The sequence below is a fragment of the Trichechus manatus genome, unplaced genomic scaffold (genome assembly GCF_000243295.1).
Source record: "Trichechus manatus latirostris isolate Lorelei unplaced genomic scaffold, TriManLat1.0 scaffold00296, whole genome shotgun sequence".
Lineage (NCBI taxonomy): Eukaryota > Metazoa > Chordata > Mammalia > Sirenia > Trichechidae > Trichechus > Trichechus manatus.
In genome coordinates this window covers 1,312,799-1,334,893 of record NW_004444232.1, presented here as the reverse complement: position 1 = coordinate 1,334,893, position 22,095 = coordinate 1,312,799, and the positions used below count along the sequence as shown (strand labels likewise).

Genomic DNA, 22,095 nt, shown 5'->3' with positions numbered 1-22,095 from the left:
CTGCTCCGTGGGACAAAGATGTGGCAGTCCGCTTCTGTAAAGAGTATAGCCTTAAAAACCCTATGAGACAGTTCTACTCTGTCCTATAGGGTCACTATGAGTTGAAATTGATTCAATGGCAATGGGCTTGGATTTTTTGTTTGTTGTTGTTTGTTTGTTACCTTATGTTTGGGTCTCTAGCTCTGGTACCATCTCAGAAGGCATATACATATACTAGTTGCCCTGTTGAGTAGTTTCCAACTCATGGTGGCACCTTGGGTGTCAGAGTATAACTGCACTACATTGGATTTTCAATGGCTGATATTTTGGACGTAGATCACCAGACCTTTCTTCCAAGGTGCTTCTGGGTGGACTTGAACCTAAAGCCTTTTGGTTAGCAGCCAAGCACATTAACCTTTGCACCACCAAGGAACTCCTCAACTTGCATAGGCATGCAATAAGCATTTTTTACATTGAATTATGTATAGATATATGTATGCTTCTAGATTTTTTTTTTTCTTGAAAGGAGAATATATAATATCAAAAAGTTCATCATGCAATCAAACTTCATTGATTCTGGTACAGAAAGAACAAATAAAAATGTTATAAGCATAAAACTACTGCAGATTTAGGAACTTAAACAGGGCTACCCACCAAATAAGCATTAGTACTGGCAATATAACTGATATGGCCTTTCTATTACAGATTTTAAATATAATAATTAGCATGTGGGTCTTACAGGAAAAAAAAAACCCTCACTTCTGCAGAGTAGTGTCAGTTTCCTTATTTAGGATTCTGTTTGAAAACACTCACAATGATAGGAAGATGGGTAAGAGTGCATTAGAGATATCCTTTTCTTCCCTACACACTAGTGAAGAGGGGAGTCTCTGAGTGCTGCAAAAGAAATTAAGTGCTCAACTACGAGCTGAAACGTGCCTTGGAAGATAGGCTTGGCGATCTGTTTCTGAAAGGTCACAGCCTTGAAAGTCCTATGGAGCAGTTCTACTCTGCACAGATGGGGTCGCCATGAGTCAGAATCAACTTGATGGCAACTAACAACAGTGAAGAGGAGATTCTTTTATGACTGCCAAAAGTTTGAAGCCTAGGTTTGATTATTTTAGCAACCTTGCAGGTAGGCAAAGAAAGCAGGAATGCAAACAACCAGAATAGGCACATTTCCTAGTGATTGGCCAATTTTATAACCTCTACTCATCTCAAGGCAAGGCTGTCTGACAGATTCTCTCTTCTAACTTACTCCTATTCTTTCACACTCTTTTATTCTTCCTCTTAGTGTAACATTCGGTAAATTTTCATTGACAAAACACCTTACAAATCCCATCATTGACTTCTTTGCTTATCTCTTAGGAGCAGCTCTCATAGGGAAAGGATTACTTGGTTTTTCCCACAGTTTATGAATTACATCATTTCTAAGCATCTGAAGCAGATGCTATAATTGGATAACCTCTTTCTTTCCAGGATGAAACATGTTAAGAAAATAAAATACACATGCACAAATGCCTACTATCTTGAATTAACTAAGTGGATCTCATTATACATAGGAGGTCAACTGGAAGAGAAGAAAATGTCATATATTTTGAAGAACCTGTTCAGACATCTAAGTGATAACACAGCCTTTCAGAGCACAGGGGATGTGGAACACTCTAGAGCAACAATCTCTGTTTCCACTCCCACATTTTTAAAGAATTCCCCTTTAGTCGTCTATTCAAATGATTTAACAACCTTCAAATAACACATTTGGAAAGACCCAATAGGACATCTCAGCCTTAACATTTCAGAGAACATTAGATATGGAACATTCTATAGAAATAATTTCTGTCCTCCCCTCTCCGTCCTTTTTAAGACCTCTTCTTCATGGTCTATTCAAGTGATTAGCAATACTCACTGCCTAGAGGGCTCTGGGTAAAAAATCAAAAGAAAAACGAGAACAAGGTCTCTACTAGTCACCAAGTCAGGTATCTCCTGAGACGGAGCTGCTCAACTACTCCAGTTTCTGACTCTCAAGAACCTTATATTTTCAGTAGAGTCTGAATATCCCAATGATTTGAAATCAAGAAGAAACTTTTTTCTGTTGAACAATTGCTAAAATTAGGAACAAATTAATTATTGTTTGAGTAAAATACATATTCTTGTTATAAGTCATGTGGGGATAGAGATTCCTGAAGCAGGTGGCTAAATCTATCTACAACAAACATTTTGACAAGCTCCCACCAACATAGTACAAGGCACCAAAACAGTCTAAATGTTATTCAAAAGATATCTTCACTTTAACAGCTGAAGCGCTGGGCATGTGAAATGTAATGAACTTACATTTTCTCCAGAAGGCAATTAGTAAATTGCTCACATTTTTGTTGCTGAAAGAATACAGCAGTACGAACAGATGGAAATTTAGAATTCTATAAATGGCAGATATTAGAAATTGAAGACATTGATTTAACTTTCACCAAGCAAATGAGAAGCACAGAATATGAGTTGCTCTTCCTATAATTAAGCACATAATTAGAGTGCATCAAATTCATATCCATTGTAGCTTATGTTTCTCCCTTATTATTTCTAAATTTATATACATTCTGAGTCTAGCGAGCCTACTTAGAGTTCAACTCCACCCTACAAGGGTTGTTTGTGACAGATAGATAGCACTAAACTATTTCTCAAATTAGGCCTGCCAAGGTGTCACACTAGCTCTTTCACAGCATGATGCATGCTGCAATAATAAGAAATCATAAGACTCAAAGAGGTAGTCCTTGTGTCAAGACAGATGGAGAGAACAGCTGAGAACGGGATTCAGCCAATTTATTAACTCTGTGTGAGTAGAAAAAATCATATTTAAAAGAATTTGTAGGAACATTTAATATGAAAAACAGAATTTAAATGATGGCAATTTTGGAGTGGAAAGAAGACAATAATAATGTTTCCCATTAGAACATCACTCAGTAACATTTTTGTCTCTCCAACTCCTGAAAACAAAAGGTCACTTGTGATCTGTACACAGGTTATAGATCAAGCTAGTGTTGGGAACTTAGAAAATACTTAGACTTATGTCTCAGTTGTTAAGAGCTTGGCTGCTAACCAAAAGGTTGGCAGTTCGAATCCACCAGCCATTCCTTGGAAACTCTTTGGGGCAGTTCTACTATGTCCTATAGGGTCACTATGAGTCGGAACTGACGGCAACAGGTTTTTATCATCAAATTAAAAACACATAGCAAATGTTGTAACGTGAAATCACTAACATGTTAAATATTTTGGGTACAATTGTTGATTATTCTTTTTGTCACTCTGAAATGGGATTGTTGGTCCTACTTGGGAAAATATTTAAGAGAGCCTAGATATAATTTTTGTTTGATATTTCTATAATGCTAGAAAGGTTCCAAGAAATCTATTTGAGAATAATTCCCATTATAAAAGCTCCAAACAGGACTTTTCTGAGAAAACCCAACTGATGTGCCTAGTTGCAAGTGTAAAAGAAAAACCTGTATCTTCCAAATTGAAATCCAAAGTAATAAGCATGATCTAGAGGATCTAAAGAAAAACAAAGGAGGAATTGTTTTATTTACTGAGTGGGTGCATCTATATACCATTAAGAAGCGAACTAGCAATGAGGCCACTAGTAAAATTCAAGGTCATACTCAAAGAGATAGAAACCAGGTGGTATTTTTTCTTTCAATGAAAGCAACATAGGCTCTTTAGACCCATGAAATGTTAAGAGAAGCCGGTTTTATTATTATTTTGGTGAAATAGGGTTCCTCTCCTTAATAAAAAAGTTCAAATTTCTACCAAAAAAAAGTCTTGGATAATTCACATGTTATGCTTACTCAAATATTTTATAGGTCTTTTGTGCAGCCTGAGAGTTGCTTTTAAATTTTAATTTTATATAATAAACTTCATATGCAAAGTGGCTTCCTTCTCAGGCACACTAAAGGCAAACGAAAATAATGCCTATTGATTGTTTTAGCATGTGTCTGTATCCTGTGAGGGAAATCAGGACACAAAAACAGTAGCTTTTGACTTTCAGATTAGCTATTCAGAAACTGTGTTGAGGACATGGCCTAACCTTTTGATATTACTCACCAAAGGGAAATGTCAATTACAAAGACTTTAATCCCTTTTCCTCTCAGTAGGGAAGATACGCACTGCACAGGGCTGTTTTCATTTATAATTACACAACATTCTTTAGACTCCCTAGTTATCTCTAAAATGTGGACAACTACTAACGGACTGTTTGAATATCCTCCACCCAAACTGGTTGGATTTGCCACAACTTAGTCTAAAAAAGGACGCCAAAAGTAAAGGCAAAATATTTCCAATCTCTCCGTGGAGCCCTGGCGGTGTAGTGGTTAAGTGTTTGGCTGCTAACCAAAAGGTCAGTATTTCGAATCCAGCAGCTGCTCCTTGGAAATCCTATGGGGCAGTTCTTCTCCATCCTGTAGGGTCACTATGAGTCGGAATCAACTCGACGTCAGTAGGTTGTTCAGTCCAAATAACAGCTGTAGCTCCATGTTCCAAGCCTCTGTTCTTGTATTCTCTCTATTAACTTTGACTTAGCTGCCAGACAGAAGGTCCTGGGTTGCCAGTCACTCCTCGTCTGTGTTCTCAAGTACCTGGAACTTGGCTACTGGAGAACAGACTTTTCAGATGCCAGCTGCCTGACTGGCCCAGTCTGCACCTCCATCCAGATACCAGAGCACTGTTTTAAACCACTGAGGATCCACCTCTACAGTGTATCTAGGCCTTTCTGAGACGGACACTTCCACACGATGGTGTGTCTGACTCATCACTGCTGGCCATGAAACCTGGCCCCGAGCATCAGTCCCACCTCAGAGGATGGTTCTCATGTGAGGTCCCGACCATTCTTTTTTTTTTTTTTGTAAAGAATTGAGTACATAAAGAAATATCTTCACTGACACCATAAGTTTTTAATGGACTTCCTTCTGCTGTTTCCTTTCCGTTTTGATGTCTTTGGCTTGGTGGTTGAGTGCCTCTCTGTCTCTCACTGTCTCTCTCTCTCTCTCTCTCCCCCCACATCCCTCCCTCCTACCCCTCTGATTATTTGATACTTCCATTTATTCAGTTTTTAGAGACACACAGGAGTTTATTTTGCAAGCAAATCTTGTTAGCCCTGGCAGAAGACATATCACTCCATTATAACTTTTCCATGTGTCCATAAAGAAAGGCCACTTTAAAGGTCATTAAACTTTACATATTCACATACAATAACAAAGACATTAATTCTAAAAGAGATTCCAGGAAGCATAGCTGATTGCTTCTTCTAGCATATTCAGAATCTGTCTCTTTCTAATTGTGAGCTCTGTGATACAGTTATAGAGTAATAAACTGTTCTTGCCCTAGGATTAGGGTTCCAACCTGTTCACTACAACACTTCTGGTATTCAGATATTTTCACCGTTGTGCTGTCAATTATCCCAGTCTAGATGGCAAATACTCTCTTGTTCTTCTGTGTATTAACTGATTCGTTTTCCTAGACCTTGAGGTTCCATCATCAGACCCTTCCCCTAAAAGTCACATGTCTTCTCTTGTTGTTATCCATGCCCTGGCATGACAATATTGAAACGGCTGAGAAAGACGCTGTAGCCATTTTGTTACCCTAAACTATCATTTTATCTTTCAAAGACATTTTTCATACAAAGTTAAGTAAATTTTAAAAACTCATTATACTATTCATTAATATGTTGTTATAGATTCTAAGCAACTGTCTCTTTTATAGGCAACATAATTTCCACTGAATTACAAATGCAGACTTTATGATTCCAATTAAACTCTAGGCCACAATCCATTAAAAACAGATTACACACATTAAATTAGATGTAAGGAAAAATAAATATGCAACATGACTTAAACTATCAAAATAAATGAGAAGCAACAACTTCAAATAATTTATGTTTGTCTAAAATTTTGTATCAACATAACCTAAAATGTTTTCTTGGATTTCATTGGGACAGAAAATGCTTATACTTAATTTTCATATGCATATGCATCATACTTTCTCTTACTTATTTTAGTACTATGTTTTACTCTAAGTTAATTTACCATGAACATATTTGAGAATATTTCCCAAGAGACAGAATCTGGAAGAGCTTCTATATTTCAGTTGTATGAACAGATATTAGTTTTAAGAACATTAAAATAAAAGTTTAATTTTATGGATTTCATTTTTATAATAATCAAATCAGTTGACTAAAAATCAGTTAGAGGGAAATCGAAATTTCAACATTATTGTAAACCTGCTTAAGAGAGCAGATCTTAAGGAAATGTCCTCAAGGACTGAAGTGCAATTAATTACTTTTATGTATGGCCTTTCTAGCCATGGTCTTATAACTCCCACCCAAATGCTAGGGCTGGGCTGTGTGATAGCGTAATTGTGGCCCACCAAAGGGATTGGTCAGTTTTGCAGTTTCTCTGGGCTTGACATGAGTCACCCCAGAGGCAGGAAAGAGAAGATCCTGCCACCACCAAGGAAGGAGACACCAGCAGGAGAGACCCAGCAGCAGAGACCTGGCAGCAGAAGACAGCGTGGTGGGTTTCTCAGCCCATGAAGAGAGAAAGCTGAGTGCCAGTCCCTTTGGGCAGAGAGAGAAGGCCAAGGAGAGTTGTGCCTGATGGAAGAACTGTATCCTGAGTGTTCCTGAGCCTGAACTGTAACTGTTACTTCCCTAATAAACCCCATAATTGTGAGTATGGTCTGTGAGTTCTATGTGGCCACTGCAATGAATTATCGAACCCAGTAGAGAGTGCCATAGAAAAGACAGTTAGGGTCAGAGTTGGTAAAGATGGCGGAGAGAGGAGGAGTGTCTGGCCTCCACCTCATAAGAATCAGCCTTGGGCTGTTGATCTTGGTTCTCCTTCCCCCTTGTGAAGTTAGAGGAGGTCAGACACTGCCCCCATGGCGTTTTTTATAAGGATGATTACATCTCAGTTCTAACACTTGGGAGACTGATTTATCACTTAAGGTTTTTCTCTGATATTTTCAAATGTTTAAGGATTGGATTGCATTATGAAAAGTAGCTTGTTGAATATTATGCCTATAAAGTTCAATCTGACTAGGTCCTTATTACCATTTTTCACCTCTAACTTCTCTAGCGTAGATTTAAGGAATAAGAAATTGTACAAACTTCAATCTAGCATTTTTGACATGGACAACAAACACAATTTAGCCAAGGAAAGAAAGCTGAAACAAAGCATCCTCAAGCGTAAATATACTGAGGACAGAGATGAGTACAAGAAGAAGAAACAAGCAAGAAAACAAAAAGGGTATTTCAAATATCAGGTTAAGTACACATTCCAACAATTTTTTAAGGTATTATGTAAGAAAATGAAATAACTTAGCACAGCCATTCTAATAATTTGTGGAGATCTTGCTGTTTATGGGAGAAGGTAACTTTGCTGACACCAACGTTTAAAAGAGGCACCAAAAGAAAATTTCCATCTGAAAAACTATAGAACACACATGGACAACACCACCACCAGTTTGCCCTGCTCATCCCCAGCTCTATACAGAGAAAAGGAGAGAGGCAAAGATATAAGAAAGACACTGAAGATAGTAAATGGTTGAAAAAATAGTGGGGAAAAAAAAAAAAAACACAGCTATGCCTGTGGAAAGAGTCTTAAATTATATCTGAATTTAAAACCTGGAGATAACATCTTATCGTGATAGTCAATTTAGAATCATCCTGAAATAATACCCTTATTACAATACCCACTTTTTTCTCCTCTACTTCATGTAAGGTTCCCAAAGTCACCAATGACCTGCTAAAAGATCTACAGGTATTATGGATGGCAGCTTTCTTGCCAAAGAAAAGGAGGTAAAGCAAGTTATTCTCTATTATGTTTCTGCCATTAAGTTTGCATCAGAAGAGGCTGAGGGTTAAACACACAGAAAGTGACATTCATGTTAACAATTTAATACAAACAAATGAAAATGTTTCATAAACATCTAAGATTGCTGGTCGAAATCACCCTCTTTCATAGAAATGCATGAAAAAGAAATGCACTTAAAATATAGGTAGAAGGAAACAACTTTTAGAGAGCCAGGTAATAACTTTAAACTTTTGGGTTCTAGTTCTTTCAGTTTTCACCACTGAGCACCCAGATGCTATGATTTGTTTGTAGAAGGGAAGTAAAATAGGCCTATGCCTTACCGCCTCCACTTCAGCAGGGTCGTACCAGACATTGATGTACGGATGCTGTAAAGCGTCATCCACTGATATCCTTTTTGCTGGATCAATCACTAGCATCTTTGACAGCAAGTCCCTGGCTTGGCTGGCTGAAACAGTGAATGAGAAAAAGCGTTAGTAAAATTTTGATTTGGGTAAGCAATTTTGTTGGAAGGAGGAAAAAATGAAGGGAACAAAGAATCAAAGAGCACCTTCCTTCTAAATATAAGGTGAAAATCTTTTTTTTTTTTTTTTTGCATTATGTGAAAGTTCACGGAGCAACTTAGACTCCTATTTGATAGTTTGTCCAGAAGGTGTTTCATTGTTTCCTGGCCTTGGTTTCATTCCCACAATGTGTCAGCACTCTCTGCATTTCTGCTCTGGGTTCCCCGTTTCCTTTCATCCTGATTTTCTACCCTTCCTGCTTCTCATCCTTGCTTTTGGGCAAATATTGCCCTTTTGCTGTCACATAATTGATTGTTCTAAGGAGCATGTTCCTCTTGGGTGTTAGTTTATTTTATCGGCTTGTCTGTTGTTTGGCTGGGAGATGGGCACTGGGAATGGATTCAATTCCAGGTCAGAAGGGCGTCTTAGGGCCATAGCCTCAGGGGTACCTCCAGTCTCTATCATACCAGTAAGTCTAGTCTTTTGGGAATTTGATTTTTTGTTCTACATTTTTCTCTCATTCTGTCTGGGACCTTCTGTTGTGATCCCGGTGAAAGCGGTCAGTAGTGGGAGCCAAGCACCATCTAATTCTTCTGGGCTCAGGATCCTGTTGGCTGTGATTCATGTGGACTAATTGCTCCCTTGAGTCTTTGGTTTTCTTCACTCTCCTTTGCTCCATAAGATGAAATTCTTGATGTATTGAAGAAGAAAATTTATTTTGTGTGCGTGTGTGTGTGTGTGTGTGTGTGTGTGTCTTTAAACCTAAGGCTTCATTTAGGGCTCTTTAAGGGTTAAAATGCTGTGGTACATAAAATGTATCAAACCAGAAAGTTTGGATATGCAATGTAATCTGCTTGGGTTATCTGTACAGACACAGGATAAACACAGGACAAAGAGCATGGGGAATGCAAATACATAATGGTTGACAAATGCATGGACGGGTGTTTAGAAGTTAATAAACTTCTGTGTTTCTATATTTTCATTCCTACAGTGGAATTAACAAAATTTGAGTAATCAAATTGACCATAGAGATCATGCAATCCAAACTCTTTATATGCATAAGAAAAATAAAATCTGAAGAGTACATTAACAGGAATAATATGATTCATCCACTGAATTTCATTATAACATCCCTGTAATCACTAGGCATTTTTCAATCAATGAAATTACAGATTTGATGAAATAAGTTAGCTAGTGACTGAAGCCAGTTCAATGCTACCTCAGCCACTAATAAAAAAAACTCTAGGATATGTACATTGCTATCATAATTAATTTTATTGTTGTTGGTAGTAATGGTTATAAAATCATATAACGATAATCAATGAGTGAGTTTATTTCAAAACAATGATTAAATACACTCATTGAATTTAACCTCTAAAACTACTATACAATTTTATATAAAATACAATTCAAACTGTGAAATAAGAATATCTGAAAACAATACTGTTGCCTAAACTGATTTGAAAGTTACATGATGAAAATATTCACTTTGCCGCAGATACATAGCAAAATTTCAAATTTAAAAGAACAAAACCTAAATCAGTTTCCTAAATCAGGAAAAAAGTCAATATGTTTGAATCCATGGATATGTACTAATTTTCATTTTATGAAATTTTCAGATTATTAACGCAATATGGATTAACTGTAGAAAATTTGGAAATTACATAAACTATAAAATGAGGAAAAACCAACCATCCCCACCATCTAGAGGCAACCACTCTTAGTATTGGCATATTTTCTTCTAGTCTTGTTTATGCGGTTTTACATAATTTTGACCATACTACAGGTGAAATGTAGCAATCTATTTTTTCATGTGTTCTGTAAGTATTTTCTTGGGTTGTTACATTTTAATAAATATACTTTTCAATGTTCTACTTAGGAAAAATCACTAGTTAAATTAGATTGAAATACTTTTTATTTCTATTAATCATTTTTCTGGGAAACTGAATTTTAGAAATTTGAGTTTTGTTACTTCCAAGTAGAAACTCTGAAGCTCACAAGAATAATAAAAATACAGAAATAACTATACATTAATTTTCTATATTTAATCTTTCTCTTTGCCAATCACCACTTAATGGTCCAACAGAGCTCTACACATTGACTTCATTGGTTCAAAGATCTCTTTGATTTATAACTGATTTTTTACCAAGAATCATGCAACTTACTCCCACAGATTCTCTCAACAGACCCACCCTTGTTTCTGCTTGCAGAAACGGAGAGAGAGAGGAAGGGTCTTCATCAATAGAAGCATGAACTACATCAATACAAAAACAATAATATAATCAGTACTAAGAACCAATGATTGATACTATTTGCCCGGAACAAAATAGAAACGAGAAAAAGGTTTCAATGCTTTGTCTTTCATTCTTTCATTTCCAAGCAAATCTGTAATGGTTTCTTCCAATTACAGTAGAATAAATTCTTCTCTTTGAATATTTGTATATTATGATTCTGTATAATTTGCCAATTTTATATTAAAAATTAAAATTAAATAATCATAAATATGTAAACTAGTTTACCATTTACAAGAACAATACAACTGTAGATATACAAAATGAATAAAAAAGACAAAAAAACTCAAGAAATTTGGAATTATAAAGCATGATATCTTAATAATTTTTCTGCAAGTGCTGTCATTATTATCAAATTGTTAATCAAGTCTTTGTTATTGTATTGTTACTCTACAAGTGTTTTCAAGAGAAGGGTTAGTTTTGCCTGATATGTTAATTAGCATCATGAAGACATAAATTCTCAGATCTCTACTTGGAGTATTAACTCTTCTTCAATCTGCGTACAGACAATGTTGATCCTAAAGGCAGTAGATGTAGCAATAATTTGCTGCCATTCAGAGAGCCCAGAGTCAGCTGAAAGAAGAAATCCAATCATGCAGTAAAAGTGGCAAGAACATAAACACAATGCTGTATGTGGAAAACCCACCAGATGAAAGTCTGGAGGGGATGAAAAGGTCCTGGAAAACAGTGACACCAGAATTTAGTTTTTCTGTCTCATTTAAATCTATCTTAGCTATTTCAGTTAAGCCTATACGTTAAGCCTGTTGCTGATGAATTGCCAACTGAACATTTGGGGAAAAATTTAAAAAGCGTGTGTTCTAACTTTTTTTTTAATGCTGTATAGGTACAATTTAAATAATGCAAAAATTATTATTATAGTTATTATAGTCATATAAATATTAGTATAATTTTATTTTATGTTTATTACTATATACATAACAGTTACTGAATAGTCACTATGAGTCAGGCACTGTTCTAAGTACTTAATACATCATTAAGTTAATTAATCCTTCCAACAACACTATAAGGTAGGCACTCTCTATCATCATTTGTTACAGGAAGTATGGAAAGTTTAGATAACTTGTCCAGGGCCATACAGATTTTAAGGAATAGAGGCAGAATTTGAACTCAGGTATAGGGAAAAATCATATTTGTTTCAAAATTAGATTCTCAGGAAGGCCTTAATAATAAAATTAGAATATTATTATTTATTTTACACTTTATGCACTGCCAAATGTATTCCTTGCTTCCAACACTGTGAATGAGGCATTATTTTCCTAGCTTTGTGACTGAAGAAACTCAAATTTGTTACCCAAGTTCATTACTATAGATATAGTATAGAAAGAATTCCTCGATTCCTTGTTAATGGAAGTATTTATATTGAATATAAAATGTGCGGATGAAATCTCATTTACCACTATAAATGGAAAAGATGGCAGTTAAGCACTTGATAAAATACAAATAAAAGAAAATGCAGACATTTGAATCTCCTACATTTTACAATTTAAAACTTGTGAAGAAAATATTTTTCAGGTAATAAAAATTATGGAAACAATGACGTCAATGTATAACACATTAGTCTTTTAGAATTACACTTCAAAATAATTTTAAGATTCTAAACACCCAACAAAACACAAACCAGTTGCTGTTGAGTCGATTCCAACTCATGGAAACACCACGTGTTGCAGCGTTAAGTCCCACGAAATAGTTAACCCAGGCAATTCTGACGTCAGTGACCACTCCCCTTTTAAGGAAGACTATTAAGAAATACCTTTCCTTAACTAGAGGTAGCTCTATATTGTTTGCTTGTTTAGCCAGTCATCACAGTGGTTTCAAGTTGTCTCTGACAGGCATACCTTTGAGTTTATTGTGCTCAGAGTCCGCTGGGAAGAGGGAATCTGGAAAGAGCTTGGGGAAGGTGAGTCCTGCATACTTGGGCCGATTTTCAACATAGTTTCTCACTGTGGGTTGCAATTTCTTCATGAATTCTGGGCATGGCGTTCCTAGTTGTTCAATCACCTTGTTCCACTGGTCAATATCTGAGAATTAAATAGTTAAGGAAAAAAAGAAGTGCAGGCCACTAGCATTTGCCTTTCACTAGCCAGGAGGCTAAATCCTTTTCAGAAGCCTGAGTAATCATCGGCACAACTGGCGTCTTAATAAACAACAATGGACAAATAAAAAATAGAATGGTTAGCCAACGAATCCTCTCGGGACTTTAAATTCACTTTTGGGAAATATGCAGTTTGGGGAACTAGTATTATTTAACAAAATAGGATATCATGAAATAGTCTCTGGATTGTAAAGATAAAAAGGTATTCAAATAACACAAGAAACATTTCATATATTAAGATAAACTCCTATGTGATTTAGAAGAGAAAAAAATATAATAATGGTAGACACGTAATCATGATATTTTTATCATTAAGTTACCGTAATCATTTATCTTTTAAACATGAAAAGTACACAAATATTTTAAATATGATTCATTTTCATTTTTCCTAAATTACCTTTAAGTATCTTTTTTCCCTTTCTTTACCAAATAGGAAAAGTCATCATGTTAATAAGTTTTCTAACTCATATGCTTAGACATGAGATCAATATATTTTTTCCAAAAAATAACGTATTAGTTCTTCACCAAAGACTTCAAATTTTTATGTTTATCAAAGTCACAGTTTCGTATCTGTTCTTCTGACAGTAGTGTCTTGTATCTCTAATTACTGTTCTCAGTGAGAGATGGTGAACATGAGGATGTTCAATTTAAAACAACAGATTTCCATGCAAGTGCATCCGTTTCAGAAAGTACATTTAGCATGGGAAATTCTACAGAAAAAATATTACATTTCTATGAAAATTAATACCCTCAAAAACTGGAGTTAGCTCTTTTAACAGCCATGTCAATTGACTGAGATACTCCTTTTTATTATCAACCTTTGTTAAATCAGAGCCTTGAGAATGATAAACACTACTCATGAAATCTCTGAAGAACCACCTGGAAAAAGTTCATTTAAAATAGATTTCCTTGCCATGTATCAAGGAAAGATGAGGGCTTGGAAATTCTTCTTAAATCTAGTACCATGGGCAATGTTCTCTTTTCCATTGGGGTTTTTTTCTTCTTCTTCTTCTTCTATAACTATAGCCTTTAGTTTTAAGTCACTTTATTCATTTACCAATGTAATTTGTGACAGTTCAGAGACATTACCATATTACTTAACTGATGTTTGTAAAGTCTTTACTTCCAGCTATTCAAGAGGAATTGAAAAAGATGGATAGCCCTGACAAAAAAAAAACAAAATAAACTATATTCAATAGAAATAAAATAAATATCAAACACAAAAGACAGTAGAAAGGAGAAGAAACAAAATAAAATCAAGTTAATATTCAAAACCTCTACTATCTTTTTACTCTGGTTGAATACAACTTAAATCAGTAGAGAGTCTCTCAGTCATTGGCATGAAAAAGATGCATGATGATGGAATGTGAGGAAGTGAAGTGAGGGTGGGAAAAACCGAAGATTATTTTATAGAACAACAACAATAATTTAAAGAGAACATATTTCAATAAAATTTCATGTAAGTTACTATGTGCATGAGAATATAGCAGTAAGTCAGAATCAATAGAAAAAACTAAAAATTATATAAGATTTGACTTGAAATCTGGACGAAAGCCCATGTTAGTACTATGTTTATAGGGAAGCTATAAACTATTCATACATATATGTATGCGCTGCATAATGCCCCTTGGGGAAATGTCCCATCGCTTATAGCTTGGGGCGGGGAGGAGGGGCTTGCTTGGAAGAGCATCAGGAAGCGGGGCTAGCGTTAGGTTTGCAGTGCTGTTGTTTGGCTCACCTCTGGCTCCTTCCCCAGGCCACGGATGCCGCTGGCTCGTGCCCTGCCCAGCCACCCTGCGGGTTGGTGCCTTCCAGGAGACGCTGGGCTGTGGCTGCTCTGCTCCATCCCTCGGGGCTTCGGATTCCTGCCAGGCTCCCAGAGGCGGCCAATTGCAGGTGCAAGTTTGCAAACCCCAAGGCTCTGGGCACTAACAGAGAGCCAGAGCAGCTTTCACTGGAGTTACTTTGCTGTATGTGTATTGAATATATACAAACATATATACTATATATAATATGGTGTTCACACAACCTCCAAATCACATACCGTCCTATTTCACAGAACTATCACGGGTGTATCATGAACACATGGAGCCTGAGCCCTGGTGGCACAGTGGTTACAGCTCAGCTGCTAACCAAAAGGTCAGCAGTTTGAACCCATCAGTCACTCCTTGGAAACCCTACAGGCAGTTCTACTCTGTCCTATAGGGTAGCTATCAGTCGGAATTGACTCCACAGCAAAGGGTTTTTTTAATGGGGTTATCTTGGATGTTAAGTGATGCATACCTGCATTTAAATATAAAACATTAGTGCAATTAAATAAAATGCAAATGCTCACCATCATAAATTAAGAAAAGTGGCTTACATTCTAATACAGTTAGTTTAATCATGCCCTAAGAAGCCATCATTTAATCATTGGTCAAACTTCCTCAGAATTCTAAAAATACTTGGTGTAAAACTAAAAGTAGGGACAAAGAAGCTATCAGGTTTTCTGTAAAGAAGTCATTCAACAAAGTTGGCAAACAACGACAGCAAAAAAGTCTCCTGACACATTACTAACTCTAGTTACATTTAGGTAGAGTTCAAAAGTGACTCAATAATGAATTAATTGCTTTTAAAGTAACATCCCTTAAATAATTCCATGATATTTTTATAGTACAGTTTAAGAAGAGTCAAATATTCTGAAATTTGTTAAACAAGAACATATAAAATGTGTCTTCATACGTGTTATAATTTGAGTCTTTGAGTACTTTCCTACCTGAGATTCCTTTTTAGATAAAACACTACTGTGGTACTTGATGTAATGGTTTACGAAAAGAAGGGAGGCAAGAATCTTTATGATTGTCAATGAAATAGTTGAATGTTCATACTGCAGATATGTGGTATAGCTGCCTTTCTTTAAACCAGTCCATTTCAAATGTTCTTCCGATAAATATAAATAGTTGTATGTAACTAGTGTTTGTTTTCCAGATGTTCATAGGATCATCACATGAACAACTATGTCCAACTATCCTTAGTTACAACATGTTTTTTCTTTATAATCATGAGTAACCAAATATAAGCCAAGACCGGAAATCAGAGCTGCTAGCATAAAGTCCAGTGCTTGTTCCAAGTGTTTTGTCAAGGAAAGAGCAAATATGGAATTGATGTGGTAGAAAATTGCTTTAATTTGACCATAAAACTGGTCGTTATATTTTGTAACAGGTAATTTCTTTAATAAATGCCTCTAAACTGCTTTCTTAGTTTATCAGGCCAACATATTTACACAAAACAATTAATTTAATTAATTTTCTAAAGAGAAAATAAGATTATATATTTTTATAAAGAAAAATGAAATCATCAGATTTCCACAATGATTAAATTTTAAAAAATACTAAAATATTAAGCAGATTTTTATGACTATATTTTAGATGTTAACATGGTAAATAATTCCTAAGAATGGCCAAAATTATTTTTCTAAAGATTTATTTGCTACAGAACACCCATAAGTCATCATTTTTATATGTTGTAGAGTAAGGATCTGAATTTGTACAGGTACTAGCCCTTTGCAGTTACCAAAAATGCAATAAATATATTTATTTTTATATTTTTTATATATTATTTCAGGTATTTAGTAAAAATCAAACAATGACATTTCACAGGAATTACTTGGCAGTCAATTTCCTCATCTAATGCTAAATTCACTACATAAAAAACAATCATATTGCAAAAAGTTTGATTTTATAAGTATGATGACCATATAAGATAATATGCAAATATGATTAACAAGCACAAAGGTCTTCAATAAGTAGTATTGTAACAGGAGAATAAAACAAAGTAAATATAAGATAATAAATAAAGCAACTGGAATCCTAAGATTGAAAATTGTTGTTGTTAGGTGCTATGGCATTTTGACTTATAGCAACTGTTAAGGATTGAATTGTGTCCCCCCAAAATATGTGTTGTAAATCCTAACCTCTTTGCCTGTGGTTATAACCCCATTTGAGAATGGGTTGACTTTGTTCTGTTAATGATACAGGATAAGTGTAGAATGTGTCTTAAATCAATCTCTTTTGAGACATAAAAGACATTAAACAAGCAAGCAAGAGAAGCAGAGATGAGGGAAGATTGATGCCAAGCCACTTGAAGATCTCCAAGGAACAAGGAAACAAGCTGAAGAGACAAGGACCTTCCCCCAGAGCCGAGAGAGAGAAAGCCTTCCCCTAGAGCTGACGCACTGAATTCAAAATTCTAGCCTACTAAACTGTGGGAAAATAAATTTCTGTTTGTTAAAGCCATCCATGTGTGGTATTTCTGTTATAGCAGCAGTAGATAACTACTGACAGCAACCTCATGTGACAGAGTAGAACTGACCAATAGGATTTTCTCGGCTGTAATCTTTACAAAAGCAAATTACCAGGTGTTTCTCTCGCTGAGTTGCTGGGTGGATTGTAACACCAACCTTCTGGTTACCTGCCTAGCGCTTAACTGTTTGCACCACCAGGGCTCCTTATATTGAAAATTATTCCAGTTAATTTTATCGATTAACTAAGAACTTATCATTTTTTTAAGCACTCCTCCTAATTTAGCTGCTTTGGCTGGGGAATATTCTGAAGTATATCACACACTGCCTTAAAATAATGTATGAAAAATACCTTATCCTTTTTTGGGTATTTTTGCAAATGAATGTAATTTATACTATGCATACTTAAGCCTTCAGAAGCTGCTAAGTGGGATCACAATGAATTATTTAATGACCTCATTCTGCTGTGCCCTTTGCATTGCTATGTCTTTTTTTTTTTAATGTTTCTTCTATCATTGATTTTTTTGTTGTTATGAATATGTTTCCTAGAGGTGATACCTTCACAGTTTCTGACTTACTTTCTACTCTGCTCTAGGACTTACATGCAAGGTTTTGGCAAAAATTTCTGACATCTATTTGCAAACTAAAGAACATCAATATTTGCCTTCAAATTCTTAGCTATGTTCCTAAAGATAATATTGCCTTATAACAATGTCTCTATCGGATAGCTCCATGAAAGGCTATTTAATCTTGCAAGCCAAACAACTGCGTAGGCACTATGTTGAGTATGATTGTGCGGCTTCCCATCAGCCCTAGAGGAAAGAATGATGTGCTCACTTATTGATGTCTGCCATGAGTGTACAAAAGGAAGTGGAGGAATGCATGTCACATAATTGCGAACTATGAGTTAGGCATCATAATATAAAACTATGATTCTCAAGCTTGAATATTCACAACATAGTCAACATATAAAAAGTTTCTTTTCTCCCCCTTAGCTCCATAAATTTGAGTCCAAAAGTCTGGATTGAGGTCAACTTGATATTAGAAAACACCAATGATAACATCAATCCAGACGGTCCCTGGGCTGTATTTAAGAAATACTGACGTAGAATATACTAACAGTCTCTTGGGAGTCACTAAGTCCAGATTTAAGAATAAAGTAACATGTTCCAGTTTTATGACACAAGCTGAAATAGATTTAAATTCACCAAAGGATTATTCCATACTTGTCTCTTGTGAAAAATTTATGGATCATTTGCCTGATAATATTTCAGGAAAAGAAAAATTCTAATCTCTATACCTTTTCCCCAGATAACTTTCCTGAAAAAACATGGGAAAATTATAGTAAGTGGCACATGTGGGTTTCATTAGAGAGAGGAATTCTGCCCAACATCTTGCAGGGAGAATTAAAATCATATGATGGTATCATCTATGGGGTACTATTCATGGAACATACAAAAGCTTTCCAATATAAAGTTCAAAATAGTTGACCACTTAGTTCAGCAATTACTCTATATTTTACACAATTAAAATTACTCTTAAATCTTACTTCTGAAGACAATTGTAAAGATCATGATAGAAATGCATATATATACACGACAGTATTCATGATTCAAAGTTTCATGGTTACATCTTGCTCCTTTAAAAATATTTTTCTACGCTTTTTCTTTTCATTTAAAAATGTTCTTTTCTTCTCAAAAATATCCCTCAAATTCTGGTACCATGAAATATAAATACATTACAATGTACAGTTATAACTAACATTTTCTTTTCATTATAAATGAGCAGAGGAAGAGGAAATATTATAAGCGAAAACACATCAAAAACTCAAAGCTGACAATTTGAGTAAAAGGATATTTGTTCACTGCCAGCAGATTGCTAGAGGGATATTATGGGAGATGTAATACTCAAAGGCTGGTATTTGAAGCATGATGTATATGGATCTTAGTACACTCTATTTCTTCTCATAAGTCTATTTATTATTGCAATCTATATTTACTTACAAATAAAAAACGGAGAGATATTTTACATATAAGGAAATAAAACATATACTAATATGCATTGAAGTGGTAGAATTTTCATTAGCCTATTGAATGTTAATCTTTGGGGCCTTTCATTTTCACAGGTTGCTTACTAGACTCTGTACCTAATTTTATATTTTTGATATTTATTCTTTTTTTTTAAAGAGCACCCACCTCAAATTGTATAGTATTCTGGCCTCACAAATGCTGGATATGACTCTATCTGCATGCTATATAGCATGTTGAAACTGGGAAGAGGCCTTGGAAATAATTTAATTTGACATCTGTATTTTATAGCTGAAAAATGTCAAGGCCTTTTTAAAATTGGTAAATAAAATTTCTTTAAGCAGAGGAGCTAATACAAAAATCCTACATTAACAGAAATATAGAATTCCATTTAAGGGAAACTGTAGCGTCCCTAGGTGGCACAAATGGTTAACTCATTTGGATGCCAACAGAAAGGTTTCACCTTTGAGTCCACCCAGTGACACTTCGGAAGAAAGGCCTGGTGATCTACTTCTGAAAATTCAGCCATTGAAATCCCACAGAGCACAGTTCTACTCTAACACATGGGGACACCATAAGTTGGAACTGACTCAGTGTCAAACTTTTTTTTTTTTTTAACTGGTAGTGACACAGTACTCTGTCTTATGTTACTATAGATGGAAGGTTGCATCCATTTCTGGGTATAACACTACAATAAAGGGAGGTTAAGAAAGCACAGTCAAGTTTATATAAGGTCAAGGAAACATACCTATGAAGCATAGTTAAAGAAATTTTTGATGTTTAAATTTAAAAAGGAAAAAGTAGGCAATCCCTGCCCCCATCCTAGCACTTTTGATCTCTTTTATTGTGTAGCTCTTATCCGCTTCTAATACATTGTATCATTAATACTTTTTTATTATTTATCTCCTCTTGGTAAAATGTACATTTCATGATGGTAAGGGTCTTCGTCAGTTTTGTTTATTGATGTATACTTGGGGGAAGGGAGACGTACCCAGCCTGTAGTAGGTGCTCAATAAATATTTTTGAATAAATGAATGTTTAATAAATATGCAATCATATTTTTATCAGGAGATAATGTAAAGAATAAAGAGATAAAAGTTTCCAAGAAATGAAAGTTGAGAAATTTTAAGAATTGATGCTAGGTTGGAATCCAGGAAATGCAGTGAATCCCAACAGAAGTAAATAAAAAGAAATCCATACCAAGTCATGTAGTGGAAAAAAAAAAAATCAGATAGCCAAAGACCAAGGAAAAAAATCTTAAATGTAGCCAGGAAATTAAAAGGGGGGGGGGGGGGGGAGCAAATAATCTCCAAAGGTGACTATTAACACTGACAGCTAGTCATCCACCAGCAATATTGGAAAAACATAAACGGCGACTATACACCTGGACCTCACCAGATGGAATACACAGGAATCAAATCGACTACATCTGTGAAAAGAGATGATGGAGAAGCTCAATGTCATCAGTCAGAACAAGACCAGGGGCCAACTGAGAAAGAGACCATTAATTAACTGCTCCTGTGCAAGGTCAAGTTGAAGCAGAAGAAAATTAAAACAAGTCCACGAGAGCCAAAATATGAACTTGAGTATATCCTACCTGAGTTGAGGAATGACATCAAGGATATCATACATGAAGAAATCGAAAAGTCATTAAAAAGACAGAAAAGGAAAAAAAAAGGATGTCAGAAGAGACTGATAATTGCTCTTGAACATAGAATAGCTAAAGCGAACAGAAAAAATGATGAAGCAAAAGAACTAAACAGAAGATTTCAAAGGGAAGCTCAAGAAGACAAAGTAAAGTATTATAATGACACGTGCAAAGACCTGGAGCTAGAAAACCAAGAGCGAAGAACCCACTTGGCATTTCTAAAGCTGAAAGAACTGAATAAAAAATTTAAGCCTCTTGTTGCAATATTGCAGAAGTCTATGGGCAAAATACTAAATGACGCAGGAAGCATTAAAAGAAGATGGAAGGAATACACAGCATCACTGTACCAAAAATAACTGGTCAATGTTCAGCCATTTCTGGAGGTAGCATATGATCAAGAACCAATGGTACTGAAGGAAGAAGTCCAAGCTGCATGGAGGGCATTGGTGAAAAACACGGCTCCAGGAATTGACAAAATAACAATTGAGATGTTTCAACAAATGGATGCAATGCTGGAAGTGCTCACTCATCTATGCCAAGAAATTTGGAAGACAGCTACACAGCCAACTGACTGGAAGAGATTCATATACCTGTCTATTCTAAGGAAAAGTGATCCAATAGAATGCTGAAATTATCAAATAATATCATTAATTTATCATATGCAGGTAAAATTATGCTGAAGATAATTCAAAAATGGTTACAGCAGTACATCAACAAGGAACTGCCAGAAATTCAAGGCGGATTCAGAAGAGGACATAAAATGAGGGATATCATTGCTGATGTCAGATGTATCTTGGCTAAAAGCAGAGAATACAAGAAAGATGTTTCCCTGTGTTTTATTGACTATGAAAAGGCATTTGTCTGTGTGGATCATAACAAATTATAGATAACATTGTGAAGAATGAGAATTCCAGAACTCTTCATTGTGCTCATGTGGAACCTGTACATAGACCAAGAGGCAGTTGTTTGAACAGAAAAGGGGATACTGCATGGTTTAAAATCAGGAAAAGTGTGTGTTAGGGTTGTATTCTTTCACCATACTTATTCAACTTGTATGCTGAGACGTTGGACTATATGAAGAAGAATACGGCATCAGGATTGGAGGAAGACTCATTAACAACCTGCGATATGCAGATGACATAACCTTGCTGGCTAAAAGCCAAGAGGACTTGAAGTACTTACTGATGAAGATCAAAGACTACAGCCTTCAGTATGGATTGCACCTTAACATCAAGAAAGCAAAACTCCTCACAACTGGACTAATTAGCAACATCATGATAAATGGAGAAAATATTGAAGTTGTCAAGGATTTCATTTTACTTGGATCCACAATCAACGCCCATTGAAGCAGCAGTCAAGAAATCAAATAATGTATTGCATTGGGCAAATCTGCTGCAGAAGACCTCTT

At 35.5% G+C, this 22,095-nt stretch overlaps 1 protein-coding gene across 6 annotated transcripts in view; it reads right to left on the bottom strand.

Annotated features, from left to right (window-relative positions):
• Window positions 1–22,095, bottom strand: part of MAPK10 (mitogen-activated protein kinase 10) — a 363,104-nt gene that overhangs the window by 32,362 nt on the left and 308,647 nt on the right. For 5 of the 6 annotated variants that reach the window (XM_004390406.3, XM_004390408.3, XM_004390409.2 and 2 more), the window contains 2 exons: window positions 12,477–12,659; window positions 8,150–8,274 (listed from right to left, as the gene is read on the bottom strand). In XM_004390406.3, coding sequence (XP_004390463.1) covers window positions 8,150–8,274; window positions 12,477–12,659 — 308 coding nt within the window. The remainder of the gene's footprint in view (window positions 1–8,149; window positions 8,275–12,476; window positions 12,660–22,095) is intronic. The other variant, XM_023725323.1, reaches the window with a different exon arrangement.